The 16575-nt window shown below is 39.7% G+C and overlaps 1 protein-coding gene across 2 annotated transcripts in view; it reads right to left on the bottom strand.

The window, feature by feature from the left end:
• LOC129368610 (roundabout homolog 1-like) overlaps positions 1 to 16575 on the bottom strand; it is a 96445-nt gene that overhangs the window by 48160 nt on the left and 31710 nt on the right. For both annotated transcript variants that reach the window (XM_055043658.1, XM_055043659.1), the window contains one exon: positions 14265 to 14591. In XM_055043658.1, the coding sequence (XP_054899633.1) occupies positions 14265 to 14591 (327 nt within the window). The remainder of the gene's footprint in view (positions 1 to 14264; positions 14592 to 16575) is intronic.

Here is a 16575-nt window from a genome sequence, read left to right as displayed (position 1 = left end):
CTCGCAGTTGTCTTCAACGCCGCTTGATATAAATACGCAACTGCTCGGGGGTTCGGAAGAACAGAGGGAGGGAAACACACCTTTTAGTACTTTACAAGGTAAAGAACAATGAGTTTTATTGGGACTGAGGCCCTTGATTAGACCCAGTGGGTGTCTGTGCTGAAGGTAACCCAAGTTTAACTGCACACAGGCTGACATGCACAGGCTGTTAAACTCTTGATGCTTGTTCAGAAACTAAGCAAGAGAAAAGAGGGAGGCCTATTAAACATGGCAGGCTGTTTATACCCTGAACAATGTATAGCGCAATGCCCACTGTGTGTTCATGAGTGTGTGAAGCTTCTTCTATTTCTCTATCCCAGAAGCAATTTAAGTTGTAGTTTTTAGAATTACCGGGCAGTGCTTTGTTGCTTGTCTTCACTATACAGTCTCTGTGAGAAGGCATTGATTATTTATTAAAGCTGCCGTGTGTGTGTGTGTGTGTGTATTCCCAGTCAATGCCCACAAACAGCCATTGCTTGTCTGCAGCTGGGTAGGGTACAATGAGAGCAGTGAGAAAAAAACACAGATTTAAAAATATGTTCCGAAAACAGATGCTGCTTTTGACCGCTTCACCTGGCATGGAGATTATGATTTGCAAGGAGTTTCCTTGCAAATCAAGCAGTCGGGACTTCACATATAACCACAAGTTAACAACAGACACTCTTCCTTTGCCCTTTCCCCTATTTCTTCTTCTGCATCCCACTCTTTTTTTGCAACACTACCTCCATTCCTTGTGGGAGTCTGAGTTGGGCAACAGAATCCGCTCTATTACAGAACCTCCTGAGGTATTTGCCTTCCCGGCAAGCAGGAGAGCCACAGACAAATAGTGTGAATGCGTGTACATGTCAGCAACACACACACACACACACACACACACACTTGGACAGAGATAATCAATGCCAACAGAGCAACAGCAAAACAGCAGATACAGAGGCTGGAGGTGGGTTGATTTGTCTCAAACAAACCCAGAGAGAAGTTACTCTTTTTTAGAAATTTACTCAAATGATTTCACTGTAAATCAACGGTGCCCAAAAACAAATTTTTGAAAAGACTGTATTTTTATTTCTTTTGCTTTCTAGATATATCAATCCTAAAAAAAAAAAAATGCAACAAAAACATAGCAATCTCTATTTTTAACGCAGAACTTTGCGTGAGTGAGCGAGAATGGGTGACAGCCAGAATACAAGACATCACACTGACAGCACTCCTACATCACACTCCTTGTTTCGGCACACAGTTAAAAAAAAAAATGCTCAAGAAAAAAAAAAAAAAAACCTGACAAGAGGCGCAGATGTCCAATGGCTATTAGTGCAAAAACTTCCTCATCTGTCAGTGAATGGCAGCAGTAAGAGAGCGAGCTGTCAATTAAACAGCCACTCATCCTGGGAATCTTTTTTACACTCAAAGTACAGACAGGGCCCATAAAGGGGGCATGTGTGTGTCTGGATCTGTTCATATTATTTCCTCTTGACATTTTGATAGGAGACCTTTAGCGAGACATTTCTTATGGCATATGATGTACTCGTACAGTACTGGGTAAAGCCTTATATGAAAAAAAAAAAAACACACACACGCACAGGCTCCACCAAAATGGCAGCTGGCAATAAAAACAAAAGGGTAAATAATGTTGGGAAGAACTCCTTTGCCGTCAATGAGATTCCAGGTATGGATTAAAAACTGCAAACAACATTTAGAAGTTTAAAAAGACAAGAGTTTGTAATACAAATGTCTTCATAGTGTATAAAGGTCGAAGCATCACTCTAAATGTTAACTTGCAAAAGCATTAATACCTAACTGCCGCTTGGGAGCCAAAAGAGTCCTCTCGTGTTTGGGAACTGAGCCAAAAGAGCCGAACTTCCCATTTCTACACTGTGTGCAGCAGAAGCTCACATCTCCACGCTGAAAAATTATGTTACGGACACTTTTTTCTTTAGGAGGGACAGGGAAGATAATAAGAAGAGTGATGGGGCTAAATACTCGACAAAAAAAAAATGAACAAAAATATTCAGCTTTTTGATCTGAAGAGCAAAGAAAATTGCCACTCTAATTGCAGTGAGAGGCTATTCTACCAAATACTGATTACAGGGGGCTGCAAGCAAAAGCATGTCGTTATTTTCATATTTTTATTTGTAAACAAATTTGTAATTAAGCAATATTTTGTGTTGCTCTATTGCAAAGAGTCCCAATGAAGTTTCAGGCTGTAATATTGTGTGTCAAAACTGTAAAAAATGTTGAAACGCTTTGAAAATCCTTTGCAAGGCAGTGTCAATGAAAAAAAAAAGATTTGCTTCCTCCTTCATCCAACTGTCAGTCAATGTTTGAAGCAAGCCTATAATTAGCCAATTTAGCTTGAAGGCGAGAGAGAGAAAATATAGATACAGAGACTGGAAAAATCTGTGCTTCTCATTCGACTGGGCATTTTTAATGAATTAAAAAGAAAACAGAGATGAGAAGTTTGTATACGGTCAATAAGGCAATCAGAGGAAAATCTGACTCAAGATGCACCCTGAGGCCTATTTAGATCCAAAATGTGTCAATACGAGGTCTGATCAAAGATTAAATCCCCCCCTCATATGTCAGCATTCCAACATGTAAAACAAGACGCATGAAAATACTATTCACTACTACTTTGGGAGATGATCTATTGACTACGAATCCTAACCCCATTTTGTTTGGAGTTTTGGCTAAAAGCAAACCAAAGCCAAGGTAGAGCATTAAGGTAAATCATACCTCTCAATCATCTTCAGCCAAACATAATACAGCTGGAGGAAATGGGGGCTGCCATCAAGCATGACGCTTAAAAAGCAGCTTTTCATTGCTTTCGCTTTTGCATAGATATTGGTGCTTCATACTTTGTGCTTCGTCTCTGAAAGGAAATAGGGCTCCTTAATATTCAATGAGATATAGGGCTGCTTTGTCTGATTTAATTCACCAGTAATTTATATTTAGGTGCACTACTTCTTTATTTGCAAATACAGATTGAAGCAGATTCATGTTTTTACGAATAATTGTGAAAAAAAATTTTTGAATCGGGTTTTCCTACGAACCTGTAGAAGCAGGAAAAATTGCACACAAAAAAGAAAACGTCACTTGTTGTACATAGATGTTCTTCTGACATCAAATTTAATCTGAATGGGATCACAGCATTTTTCTTGAAAAGCACAATGAAGCATATTAGACCCAAAAAGTTAATTTCAGCAACATGATACCACATTTTTCAGGCCTGATTGTTATAAATTGCCTGTAGATTGCCGTTATGTAAATGAGCCAAATCCTGACGTGTTCTGCATAACTTATATTAAATATATGAACGTGGCAGAGACAGAGATTTATGCCCCCAAACTAACAGCAGGTATATTATCCGGCTCAGATGGGTTTGTATACAGGAAATGGTTTATAAGTGTGCAAACAAATAAGGATTCCCAGTGCTTAAGGGTATATAACTCTTAAGATCATTTTAATTATCTTTCCCTTTTTTCCCCTCTGCGCCTCAGGTTTATCATCTTATTCAGTTCCCGGTGCCTCATTTCATGCTGTTTATATTTGTGGAATATTACTGCAAATAATTTGAACCGTGAACCAGTAGAGAGTGGTTTGCATATTGTGAAAAACAGAGCAGATGGTTTAAAAAAAGGAGTGACTTAGAGAAAAACTTAGCTTCTCTCCCCTTACACTATACAAGCAAAAGCAAAAATTATTCAAAAGATAAAGGGATGCACAGAGTAAATGATTTTGTACTCTACCATATTTGGACTAATGAGAAGTGATGCTTTTTTGGTGAGTGCAACAAAGTGTCAAGTGATGAACATTTTGAATCTTTGACCTCCAAGACTCAAAGATATGCCTTATTGGATATGTATCATTGTTACTCAAACTGATTTGATCGTAATGTTTTTGTGTTTTTGGCACAATCTGTCTATCTGATTTCCAACTGAAGTGAAGCCAATCCATTTATTTTCAAACTGATTATTAGTGTAGTATTTCTGATTAGATAATCAAATAGTAGTGATGAAACCACAACATTTTTTCCCCCCTTTGCAGTGAGTCAAACTGTGCAAAGAGAGCAATGTTTTTATGTCATTATGCTTGCAAAATACAGCAACAGCTGAATATGCTTCAGCAGGAAATACTTTCAAGTGACAAAAACACTTTTGCAATGTGGGGCAGATTTTATTGCCTCGACTGTGTACATGAAATTTGCATATACAACAGTGTGTGGAACATTTTTTTGTGATGTTGAGCATATTATTGGTCATTAAAGCTGCCAGTAAGGAGATTCAACAACAGCAGCTCCTTCATAAGCCTGTCTGCACATATAAATGTATTCCCAAGGGAAGAGAGAGAAAGAGGAAAAGAGAGAGAGAGAGACAAAGCGAGAGAGAGATGCTCCAGAAGGGAGAGGAAAAAACAGGGGATGCAGAACTGACAACCAAGGCAGTCTCAGGTAACGCTTATAGTGTGTTGGAATTGTTCGTCTCATTATTCTGCTTTGCAACAAGAAACCACCCCTTCGTAGTCCTTTAGTTTGCTGGATGTTATAAATTACGTCTGCAGACCGTTAGAAAATATAGCAGCTTATTTGGTTGTGGTGGACAAGCGGTCGGAGCAATCTCAGATTTCCACTCTGTGTGTGCGCCGCTGTCGTTGTTCAGCTCTTTAATAAAACATGACTTTCAGATTCATTTCTGTCATTTTCTATGTTATTACATGCTAAACATAACTACATACTAATCAATACAACATTGCCTTGCACATGATACTACAAGCACTGCACGTCCGCTCTCATACAAAAGTATACTGTACAGTGAATCCGATATCCCAGTTCTATTTAAGGATGAAGTGAAACAGGATGAAAGAAACTGATAGTCCAAAGTGCGCTGCCTATCTGAAAAAAAAAAGAGAATAAAAAACAGTCAATTGAATTTCAAAGCTCCCGTATTTAAAATACATTATGTATGCAAGGGAGGGAAACAAATCGAAGCATCCGCATCCAGTAGATTGCATAAGAATTCTGATTAGTTTAATGATAGTCAGAAAAGTTGGCATTTTAATCACAATCATCGAACCACAATTACACAGCCCACCATCTGGAAGAGCGCTCATTTTTCATTTTCATGCCTCGAAGGCACTGTCAGCTTTTGACTGAGATTTTTTTATTTTTTGTTTTTGTTTTTGCTTTTTCTTGGATGATGTGGTACAGCTGCTCAGATCGGCAAAGACAAATAAAAATCTCTGACAGACAAAGTTGCACCCTTTGACCCCCAGCCCCAAGGAAGTAAGAATCAGCCACAAGCATAGATGAAGTTGTAGCCTGTGACATTATGTGGTGATGCGCAGAGGATGGATAGCTCTGATATCTCACAAAAGGCTAAGCCATCCCTCTTTTCTCCGCGACAGCAGGATTAGTCGACTCCTGTAAGCCATTAACTGCTATAAGCCTCGACTCTGACAAACTCAGAAGCGTGCGGTGTGGCGGACGTTAGACGCTCCTTGTTTTTCCTCAGCACATGGCTTGCTGCATGTTGTGACTCGACGACGGGCTTTCCCTATTAATTAATTTTCGGTTGTTAGAAACAGTTTTGCAGCTATGAGCACATCACTGTTGATTACCTTTCCCTCTGGGAAGTTTCTGTTGCGCTGAGACAAATCAGCAGAAGAGTGAAGAGGAAAGGCGCACGCATGATGTCATGGTAAACCGACACAACGGGCATGGAGTTTCATCGGGGAACAGACAAAGATCGGAGGATGTGGGGAAACGTACACCGGCACCGAAGTTCGAATCCGAGCGAGAAACAAGGAGGGGAATCATTTTCGGGTGTTTCTTTTAAAGGGGAAACAATCAGAGCTGAATATATTACAGCAAAATGATACCTGGTATGATACAGATGGGAGGGAGGGGAAGTAAGAGAAGGGAGAAAAATGGAATGAGACACCAAAAACCATGTGTGTAACATCACTGAAACTGTACCACCAGTTCCAGAGGCATACATCACAAAGAAGTGTATGCAAAAGAAAAGTTTTGTTCATTTAAATCTTGCTGCTGTTAATGTTGTCTTAATCTCTTTCTATCACAAGCTACAAATGTGTTGATGCTTGAGCTCTGGTTACCAGTTTCAGTTCACTCCTAGTTGTTTCTGTGTTTTTCTCTCAATATTAAGCTAACACATGCCTTACAAACAGGTTGCGTTTTGGTTGTGTTGGCTTTATGCCACATAATTAGTCAGCTAAACCAGGAAAATTCCAGCAGATTGCAGTGGTTATGCCAGGTGTTGTTTAGCGACTTGCATGAACAATCATCCCTCTGAAACACGTTCGTACGTCGTTGGGATGCCATCACGCCCTTACAAAGTATTTCATCTGGAATGTATCTAAATCAAAGTAATGCCTCCTACTTGTGATTTGAAAGGAAAGTAATTGACTTCAGGGAGGCAGCTTAGCTTATTATTAAGTTATGAATCAAATCTAAAGATCTGAGCATCTTTCAAATTGATCATCTCACCTATCAAAATGTGGCTATGCACGTAAACTGACAAGTTGAAAAAAGGAGGGAATGAACTGCCTCCAAAGAAACTTTAAAGTGAAGTACTATAACATAACATTCCAACAACGTCAAACTAACTTTTCGATGGCAGTGCTGGATTCTAGTTTCCCCTGTCATGCCCTTGGACACTTATAGCTGTATTATTCCAACAGGAAATTTTGAAGGACAGTCTTAATGAAAACGTTCTCAACCAAAATCTCCTTCTCTGTTCAAGCTTTGTGTTATGCAAAGTAGGTCCAGTTTTATTATTTGTGTCCAAAGACTTTTTTTTCCATACAAAGCAGAAATCATGTCCAAATTCCATCTCCCTGCCTGTTACAACTAACTCGGTACTAGACAAAGAACATCATCTCCATTTTATGGGCTTTATAACTTATTAAAATGGTGAAATACTTGCTTGTATGCTTCTTAGCCTACAAGTGTACTTTAACACAGTTTAAATCCAAAGATTGCTGTACTACCTCCAATCTGTTTATTCCTTTTCATACTAATACAACCAAATGTGCATTTTTATATGTACAACTACCTATTGCCACATATAATAGTTCATTTAGAAGATTTTATTGTCAACTTTCCTCTCACTCTGTTCAGTGGCAGGGGTATAGTTCTGCAAATGAACATGAAGATTTGTAGGAAAGCCCTTCCAAATAAACAACAGATGTCCTTTCAATCAGAGATACAGGCCGCAAATATGTGCAGAAAAAATTTGGTAAAGTGTGCTTCAGACAGGGAGAAGCATGAAAAAGCAAGATTCTGTCTTCTGGTTTTACTGCCTCACATTTCGAAGCCATATGCTCCATATCAGAGGCTCTTGACTACTTCTCCTCTCCTTTTCTCACAGTGCCGCCGCAAGCCGAGCAAGCTCTTCCCCTCCGCCCCGACACGCCGCCACAAATCTATCTTGTGGAAACGCTGAGCCAAAGGGAATATAGCAACTAAAATTGTTTAGACAATACTTGCAGCGCACTCACCCTGGTATCCAGACTGTAAACACAAACCAGCTGTCCCCAAAGTGTGATGCTTATTCACAGACGGCTCTAACCACGGGCCAACTCGGGGAGAACAAGGAAGCGGAAAACGGGATGAGAAACAGCCAGCCTCACATACTGTTACAGACAATTGGAAATAACTACAACTAGACATTTATGTTTTCCTGACAGGGAGGATTTCCAATGTGTCAGTGCTTGTCTATCAAATAGTATCAGCCATTGTCGATATGAAGTGAAAGTGACAACTCTTTTTCTTTGACATATATGCAGGTCTACTGCCACTTATACTGCTTTATGTGTTTATCCTGAGCCACTGCCGACTGGATGCTGACAGCAGCGGTGACAGGCATTTCAAGAGAGGAGCCATTAGTTAATGGAAAGGGGCAGGCAGAAAAGGTATCAGACCTCGGAGAAGCCACAACAGTCTATGCCCCTTTGTGCGTCTCTCATAGCCTCGCATTTTCAGCATGTGATTATAATAAGACGAGGCTTGCGGTGCATCCGGAAAGCATTCACAGCGCTTCTCTTTCTGTTCTTTCCCGCAATGTGTCATTACTCCAAATTGTTTCAAATCAATCTCTTGCATCAAGATTCTGCACAAAAGCACCTCATTATGACAATGTGGAGAAAAGTTTTTTGAAATGTTGGCAAATTTATTAAAAACATAAACTCAAAAAATCCCTTTGACATAAGTATTAGTGGTCTTTGCTGAATTTTGTTGATCCACCTTCAAGATGGAGGATTGAAGGCGGATTAAACATGATGTCCCAAACTTAGCTCACCTATCTTGGGGCAGTTTTGCCCATTCTCCTTTGCAATTCTTCTCTTCTGCTTCATCAAGTTGGATAGGAGATGACTGGGGAGCCATTTTTCGATCTCTGCAGGGATGATCAGTCAGATACAAGTCTGACCTTTGACTTAGCCACTCCAGGACATCCACAGAGAGGTTCTGAAGCCACCCTTTTCGGATCTTGGCCATGTGCTTTGGGGTGGTTGCCCTGCTGAAAAATGAGTCATTGCCCCTATCCATTAACTACTGAGGTTAGGAGCTGACAAAATGTAATATGTAATATGTCTTGGAGAAACTTTGTGATTGTACAGCAGCATGCAGAGATGAAAACTACAGTTTTATGTTCATAAAGTACCGCGCCAACTTGACTGCAGTGACTTGCTAATGATGGCATCATGAATGTTGTTTCAATTGTCTTTTACTTAACATAGTTTCAGATTTAAGGTCAACCTTGCCCTCCCCATTACACCAGATATATAATTGTAGTTTTACTGATGATTAAGTAGATTTAACCAGAGCTACATTTAGCAAGTGTAATGCAAACTTTAACCTTCACTTTTCCTCCTGGAACACCTTTAATCATTTTCCCCCACTTTATTTTCTGAGTTATCTAAAGTACAGTATAATCAAGGTCTTTGATTCTATATGGCTTTGAATTGGAGGTTTGTTTACTTTCCACTGATTGAGCTCCAGATTATGTCAGTGCAACGTCTTTGTAACCTCATTTAAAAAAAATAAATAAATAAATAAAGCAAAGAAAAACTGGGGTTGATTTCTTCCTTGTTCTAAAACACTCCCAATTAGTTCCAATTTGTCAGAAAAGGACAACATATCATGATTGCAGCACTGAAACAAACTATTTTTAGAAAGTAGGGGAGAATTATTTTCTCACATTCAGAGCATTTTAATGGAGTCACTCAGAGATGTGTTTCAAGACCATTTTTGTTGCTATTTCTAAACACATTTCCACCCATGGTGCTATTACATCATTGTGATGATACACAGTTGTAAGAAAGAAGAAATTAAGCCCAATTTGAATTTGGACTTTCAATTTTCTTGCTTTCCACTTTTTGGCAAACGGTAATTTGACAATCGCAGTTATTTACTTTTAGAGGCCGACTTTCTCTTCCCTCATTTCGCCTCCATTTTCTCAGAAGCAGCTTGGCCATGTGGTTGTCAGTCCTGTATTGTGGCTCATTACTTCATCAGTGCAGTGTTATGGTTTAACCTCCAGTCCCAACCATAAACCTCACTTTCCTCCAGTAAATGGCAATGTCCAATTAGTTTAAGACTAACATTTACTCCTTCCTCTCACTGAACCTAAAAACTGTCCTAGTATCCAATAACCTTTAGAGTACACAGGCGGTGACTTTGCCTTCACCTCAATAAAGCGCTCCATGATTGAATCAAGTGGCTGAGGTCAATAGGACATATGTTCATTTCCCTGGGTCCTCCAGGGTCCCTGGCGGCAGAAAAAAATATGCTGAGTGTCTTCTGTGACATTTATTGGATAGGAACCAAGTTATATCTCTTTTTTGCCTTTTTCTTATTCCTCTTTTGCTTTCAGGATGGACTCCACTGCAGTGTATGGGTGTGCATACGTGGAGGCGGGCGCGCACTCCTCCTGCGTGCGCGTTGTGTATAGTTACACAGTATTTCCACCCTGTGGTCACGCTTCAGGCACCGGCACATACTACATCTGTCAGTGTCTCAACAGCGTCACCTCAATTTTCTGCCAACAAGTCTTACTAGTGTGCCTTGAAGGACAGATACTTCTTTCCTCTCTGTATTCGATCGCCGTCTGTCTCTGTCACTCCTCTCCTCCTCACATCGCTTTGCATCTGTCAGCTTTCAACGTCGTCTTCTGTCAGCTGCCCTTCCTCCCCCCCCTCACGTTTCATCATCTGCGCCTTACTTCAGTTAAATCAGAACAGCAGTGGGAAGAGTCGTAAAAGTCGTTCAGATAATTAATGTGGAATTGAGCTGAGTTTTTTTCTTAAGTACCAATTTTTCCACTCTAATTTTCGCATTTACACCATTCCTGAGTGATCAGATGACTAATTCTCGGGGGGATTCTTGATGAGCTTCTGCTGTTTCTCCGCCTGCCTGGGCTGCTGATTCAATGAACCCATCAAGTTGCTTAAAGTGACAAGATATTTGTGACAGCGAGTCACGTAAATTTATTATGACCTGTCACTTTTATTTTTAGTAACAGGTTGGAAATCAGAAACTTCACTCAGTAAATTGAGGCCTACTTTTGCTCTACTTTTTTTTATTTTTTTTTTTTTTTACAGAAAAAACATTAAATTATGTGAAATTGTTCGAAAAAATCTTGAGATCATATTAATCTTAGTATAACAATTTGACTTCACGGTAAGGACTGTCATAATGTGCCCTGCAAAAGTATTTGTACATTTTATTATGTTGCATCCACAAATTTCAATGTACTGGCATTGTATTTAATTGACAAACAGAAAGTAGTGCAAATGTGTAAAGTGGAAACAAAATTGTTTTCAAAACATTTTGGAAACATAAAAAAAATTGACAGCACTACATTTATATGTGTTGCAGCTTCTGTTTTTCTTCTAGGCTTGCTCTGCATTTAGCTCCATTTATCTTCACAGAAGTTCTGAACTGCTTCCATTTCTCTGCTGAAGAAAAGCATCCCCTCCAGCACAATGCAGCCTATGCTATGCTTCACTGTGGGGATGGTGTGTTCAGGGAGTATACATTTTTTTCCCACTTAGTTTAATTTGCCGACATGGCTTGTGACAAACTTTATGGAAGACTTCTTTTAAGTCTTTAGCTTAAAACTGACTATATCCATGCCACTTTTTCCAGGTAAGCCAGATTTGTGGAGCGCATGACTAATAGATGTCAATTCATTCATACCATTTCCTTCCTGTCACATTTTATTTTGCTACAGAGTATCCAAAAGGCTGCCTCATAAACTATTTAAACATGGTGGGGGTTTCTCCAAGGCGTTTGTTGCACAGCGTTGTAAGCCAATTCAAAGAGGCATGTGAGAGCAGACATCACAATGGGACAAAACAGGAACTATCGTCTTATTTCAAAATAAAAATGGATGCAACATGATGTCAGAGTTTAAGCCCTTAAACCATATCAGAGCCACATAATGATAGCTTTTACTTTCTACGTCAGACGAAATCACATGCTGATATGCGAGACATACTTCACTTTGACAAGAAATACCACAGCTTTTAATTGCGATGAGCTCTCATACCACAAGAGCTCTTCACATGCCAAATAATCAGGATACAATACTCCAATTCTGGAATGGCAAGTCAGATGTTCGTAATTTGTAAACTCGCCAAAATATTAAGGTGGTTTTAAGGGCTAAGAGCAACAAAAACATGTTCTCACAACTTTCACAATGACCAGTTTTATAAATCTCAAGAGTTCAGTTTTGACCGGCCACGAGTCTTTAAAAAACTGTTAGCAACTAACGGTTAGCTAATTGTGGTATTCACAGATGGCTAATAAATTATCAGTCTCTGAACTGTCACTGTTTATTCCTCTTATAGCGTACAGAGAAGGCAGCCACAAAAATGATAAACGTTTCTTAATTGTTTTTGCTGTCATCTCGCACAGTTAGACATCTTTGTAAGATGACTGTCAACAGAAGAACGTCTCCCTAGTTCCACTCTTACTTCCAAATAAACGAGATTTACACCGCAGTAGTTGCTAACTTTGGTAAGCTATTTCAACTCCGCATGGAAACTAATCTAAAAAATAAAATGCATAAGAAAAAAAAAAATCAACCAATGTGTAAGGAAAGTCCTTCTTTTCCATTTTCTCCGTCATGTGAGCTCTTTGTCTCAGCAGCTTTTTCCAAAAGGCAGGTCTGTTTAACCACCTAGCCCCAGGGTGAGCCATGAATCTGTGTGACCTCTGAAGGATGAAGTAAGGAAATATAATTCATCCAAGCAGCTTCAACAAGTCTTCCCTGTGTTCCACCTCGACCCTAAAGCCTTGCAGTAAATTTTGCGAACTACAAGTAATAAACTCTCCCCCCGCCCCCAGAGGCCTTGGCTTCCGAGGTCGGACTGCTGATCTAGCATTACTGTGATACAGTTTGACCATCGCCTTCATTATGATGCAAAAGGTAAAACTTACACTGGAGGGCTGTCATTATTGTAAAACCTTGGTGCAAACCCAAGAGGTTGAAGCTGTGTAAGCTGACACAGCTAAGCAAAGCAGAGGCTTGACAGTAAATGATGGAGAAGTATGCTGTGTGTGCGGGCGTGACTCTGGTTGTTAACCCTTGTCACTAACACCTCCCTCAATCAATGCCTTCTTTATGCGTGTTATTATCCAGTGTTTTCGGATTTGGAAGACCTTTGCTCCAATGGGAGTTCATCCCCATGTGGCCTTCTTGCTGAGGATATTTCTCCAAAGGTTGCATATACTGACCTTTTGCTCTTTGCCCTTCCTAAAGGCATCCTTCCATCACTGCATTTAACATATAGACATTTATTATAGCTGTGAGCAACCTGATGAATTCCTGCTTGACATAAACCTATTCAACTGGAAGCACATCACACTTTTACACATGCATAGCCATGACTCAACAAGGCTGGGGAGTTTTAAAGTCTGTGCTATGTGTAAACAAATTAGTTCATAAGTGTGAAGGAAAACTATCATGTTGTCCCGCTGAACAGTAGGCCTTCGCACAAGAAAATTCTTTTGTTGCCTCAAGCATCTTTTTTTTTTCCAGGATTGTCCTGCATTTTAGTCTTCCCATGCAATTTGACCAGGTCTGTATCCCTTCAGAAGACAAGAGTCCCCACAGTGTTTTGTATCTCGGCAAAAGGTTTAATATTGTCATAATAACAGAGAACCTTCTTTTGCATATATGCTCTGTGGCAAACTTCAGGACCTTCTTTCAACAATGGAAGGTTTCTTGCCACTATTGAGATGGCAATAGCAGAGCCAGTTTCCAAAACACAATGCAAAAATAGACTGAGGTCATTCATTACCACTGATAAATTACAGCATGAGAGGACGACACGGATCCCCTTGTTGAATGTTTTGTTTTTGTTTTTGTTTTTATCGGGGGTTATCTAAGTAAACGGAATAAACACAAATAAACATAATTTGTTTTTCTTTTTTTTAGATTTTGAAGCACCAGTGGCCATTAGTCATAGCTATCCAGTGTGGGTCTGAATATTTCTGGCCAAGCATCAAGTGAATTTAAATTTTATTCAACTAAAAAAACTTGACCAGTGCATACAGATTCATCAACACTGTTAGGCTTTTTATCCCTCTATAAATTCATCAAAACAAAGGTTTCTTTCTCTTTCATAGACAAGAGAGTAAGAAAAAAAATATTCAGCTATTTATTTAGCTCCCTAAGAAACAAAGAGATCTTTCGAGGTTTGTAAATTAAAGCGTAACACCCATATGTCGTCATGCACACCACCAGATATCAACATTTTACATAATTTGGAGAGAAAGAGCTGAACATGCAGCAATACCCTTGAAGTTAGGGGCTATTGATCATAAAAATCATGATAGTGGCCACGATGTACTGATTGCTCACAACCCAGCCAATCAATGTATTCATTGTCACTCTTATTCATGAACTACTTTGTGCAAGTTTATCATAAATCACAATAAACAACATTTATTTAAATGTTATTTAGTGTAGAAATGTGAAATGATATTTTTCCCAGGTTCTCGCTATATGCTTCTGTATGTTCAATATTTTGTTTTTTTGTTTTTGTGTGTGTGCGTGTGTGTGTGTGTGTGTGTGTGTGTGTGTGTGTGTGTGTGTGTGTGTGCTTTAGTAGATTTATTCTATAGGACTATTTTCAGTCAATGTGTTGTAACAAAACTGGTCAATGTCAACACAATCAGCAAAAAAAAAAAAAAAGGCATTTACTTGCTACTTCCAGGGATGCATTGTGACTGATCGCCTGGCCCAGATAATTTCGGGCCACACAGACGTAGCTGCCGTCGTCTGGCTTGCTCCGGCGTCCGTGAACGATGCGCAAGAAGAAGAGGGATCCGCTGGGCAGCAGCATGCGGTGGGAGCGCGGGTTGTCTCGGTCCGTCTCAACGCGCTCGCCATCTTTATACCATTCCACTGTCGGGGTCGGACGGCCCTCTGCTTTACAGTTGAGCGTGGCTGGTTCCCCTTTGGACACAATCAAGTCAGAGGGATGCTCTACAATCCGGGGTGGGAAGTCTTCCTGTCGGAGACGAGACCCTAGAAAGGGGAATGGGAAAATTAACTATGTATTCATTCTGTATGTTAAAGTAGAACAAAGAACATGTCACAGCTAAGAGCCATGAAGAAATATACCAAATAATCCCCCTGGTAAAAGTGACTAAGAGAAGCGTGCAATTAATACAAGAAATATGAATAATCTATTATTCATCTTCGATAATAGAATTACCACATAAACATGTAATAGAATGTAATTCTTTTGTTTTAGCAGCTACAATCTCATCAGGTAAAATTTAAAAAAAATCTGCAACAAAAGTAATGATGTGTGGAATCTTTCAGGAAGCAATTTGTCTCAAAATATGAGACAGATGTCTTTGAAAAACAATAATGATACAACTTTGTACCGTTTGGAAAAGCTCCAGGGCTGAATTTAAATAAGATAAAAGCATAACGCATGACTGTTCTGACGGAACGATGTTTTTCTTTGTTTCAGCTTTTCCCAAGAAAAGCCAACTTTTCATTTTTGCATGCCTATGTAAACTTCAACTCTAAATTTTTCATGCATTTCTATCACTCACGATACCCCTCCACCATTTGAACCCAACACCACCACAGCCTGTAAATAAGACATAGAAATATGAATCGATACTTCCAACCACACAAACACTAACAACCACAAAATCCCCTTTAATCTCTGATTCACTGCTGAGATGTCAATCAATCCGCTCCCTCCACGAAGCTGTGCAAGGCGGATTCCCACTGAGGCTGAGGACAAACAAACCCCCCTAATGACTTCCAGGTACACAACTCTGATGCCTCTGCACATCTAACATTGCATTCATCTCTTTCCAGCCCACCCCAGCACAGTTAACCTCTCAAACTGTGCCACTTCCTGTCCTGTAAACACCCACAACCCATCTCTTCCTCTCATTTTTCTGTGACATGACTGAATGCCGGAAATTTACTTGATTCAGTGTAATCCAAACAAAGCCAAAAGTGCAACAGAGTGCTAAAGACGAATGACAGAAACTCATTTTTCATTTGTGAACACACTCACTGGTCACTTTGTTAAGTACAACTGGCTCATACCAGATTTGACCACATTTTGCTTCTGATATTGCTTTCATTTTATGTGACATGGAGTCTAGCAGATGCTAGAATCACCCAGCTCCAGCAGATTTGTCGGCTGCACGTCCATAATGCAAATTTCTCATTTCACAACATCCCACGTGGGCTCTGTTCGATTAAGATCAAGTGACTAAGGAGGGAGCCAGGGTATACTAAAACCCACATTATGTTTGAGAACAGAGAAGCGATTTGTGCTTTGTAATGTGGCTTGTTTTTCTGCTGGAAATGACTAATTAGTTGATGGTGTACTGGGTTCATAAAGGGATGGGTATGGTCACCGACAATACTCAGGATGGGGCAATTAAATAAGGTTACGTCACTTCTAAGGGGCCCAAACTGTGGCAAGAAATATCCCTGCTACCATAACACCACCAACACCAACGCAAACTACTAATAGTCTGGAGCCATGCTTTTATGTTGTTTACATCAAATTTATATGTATTTGAAAAGAGTACTTATCAGACCACACAACATATTCAACCTGTGACTGTCTGATTTTGGTGAAGTGCAGCCTGATTTTATTTGTTTTTAGATGACCTGAGTCTGACCTGGTGTTTTCTTCTTGTGCAGTTGCTCATCTGCTTTGAGAATCACCGTATTATGGACAAACAATACGTGGTAATAAACCACTATTTATTATGCGTAAAGAAAGATAACAAAAAAGATAGTTGTGTGTGAAGATCCCAGCAGATGAAAACAGTCAGACCAAAATCTCTTAAATTTCCGCTTTTCTCCCGTTCTGATGCTCAGTTTGAGCATCTTCAGCATGATGAGATGCCTAAACGCATTGAGTTGCTGTCATGTGAGTCATAGATTTTCTATTTGTGTTAATAATCAATTGGATAGGAGTATTTATTAAGCTAGCAAGTTAGTATACATCCAATGGCCAGTCCTG

This window comes from Poeciliopsis prolifica, unplaced genomic scaffold (genome assembly GCF_027474105.1).
Source record: "Poeciliopsis prolifica strain line A6 unplaced genomic scaffold, Auburn_PproV2 SCAFFOLD019, whole genome shotgun sequence".
Lineage (NCBI taxonomy): Eukaryota > Metazoa > Chordata > Actinopteri > Cyprinodontiformes > Poeciliidae > Poeciliopsis > Poeciliopsis prolifica.
Note: the sequence above shows the minus strand (reverse complement) of the source record. Positions and strands in the feature narration are given on the sequence as shown.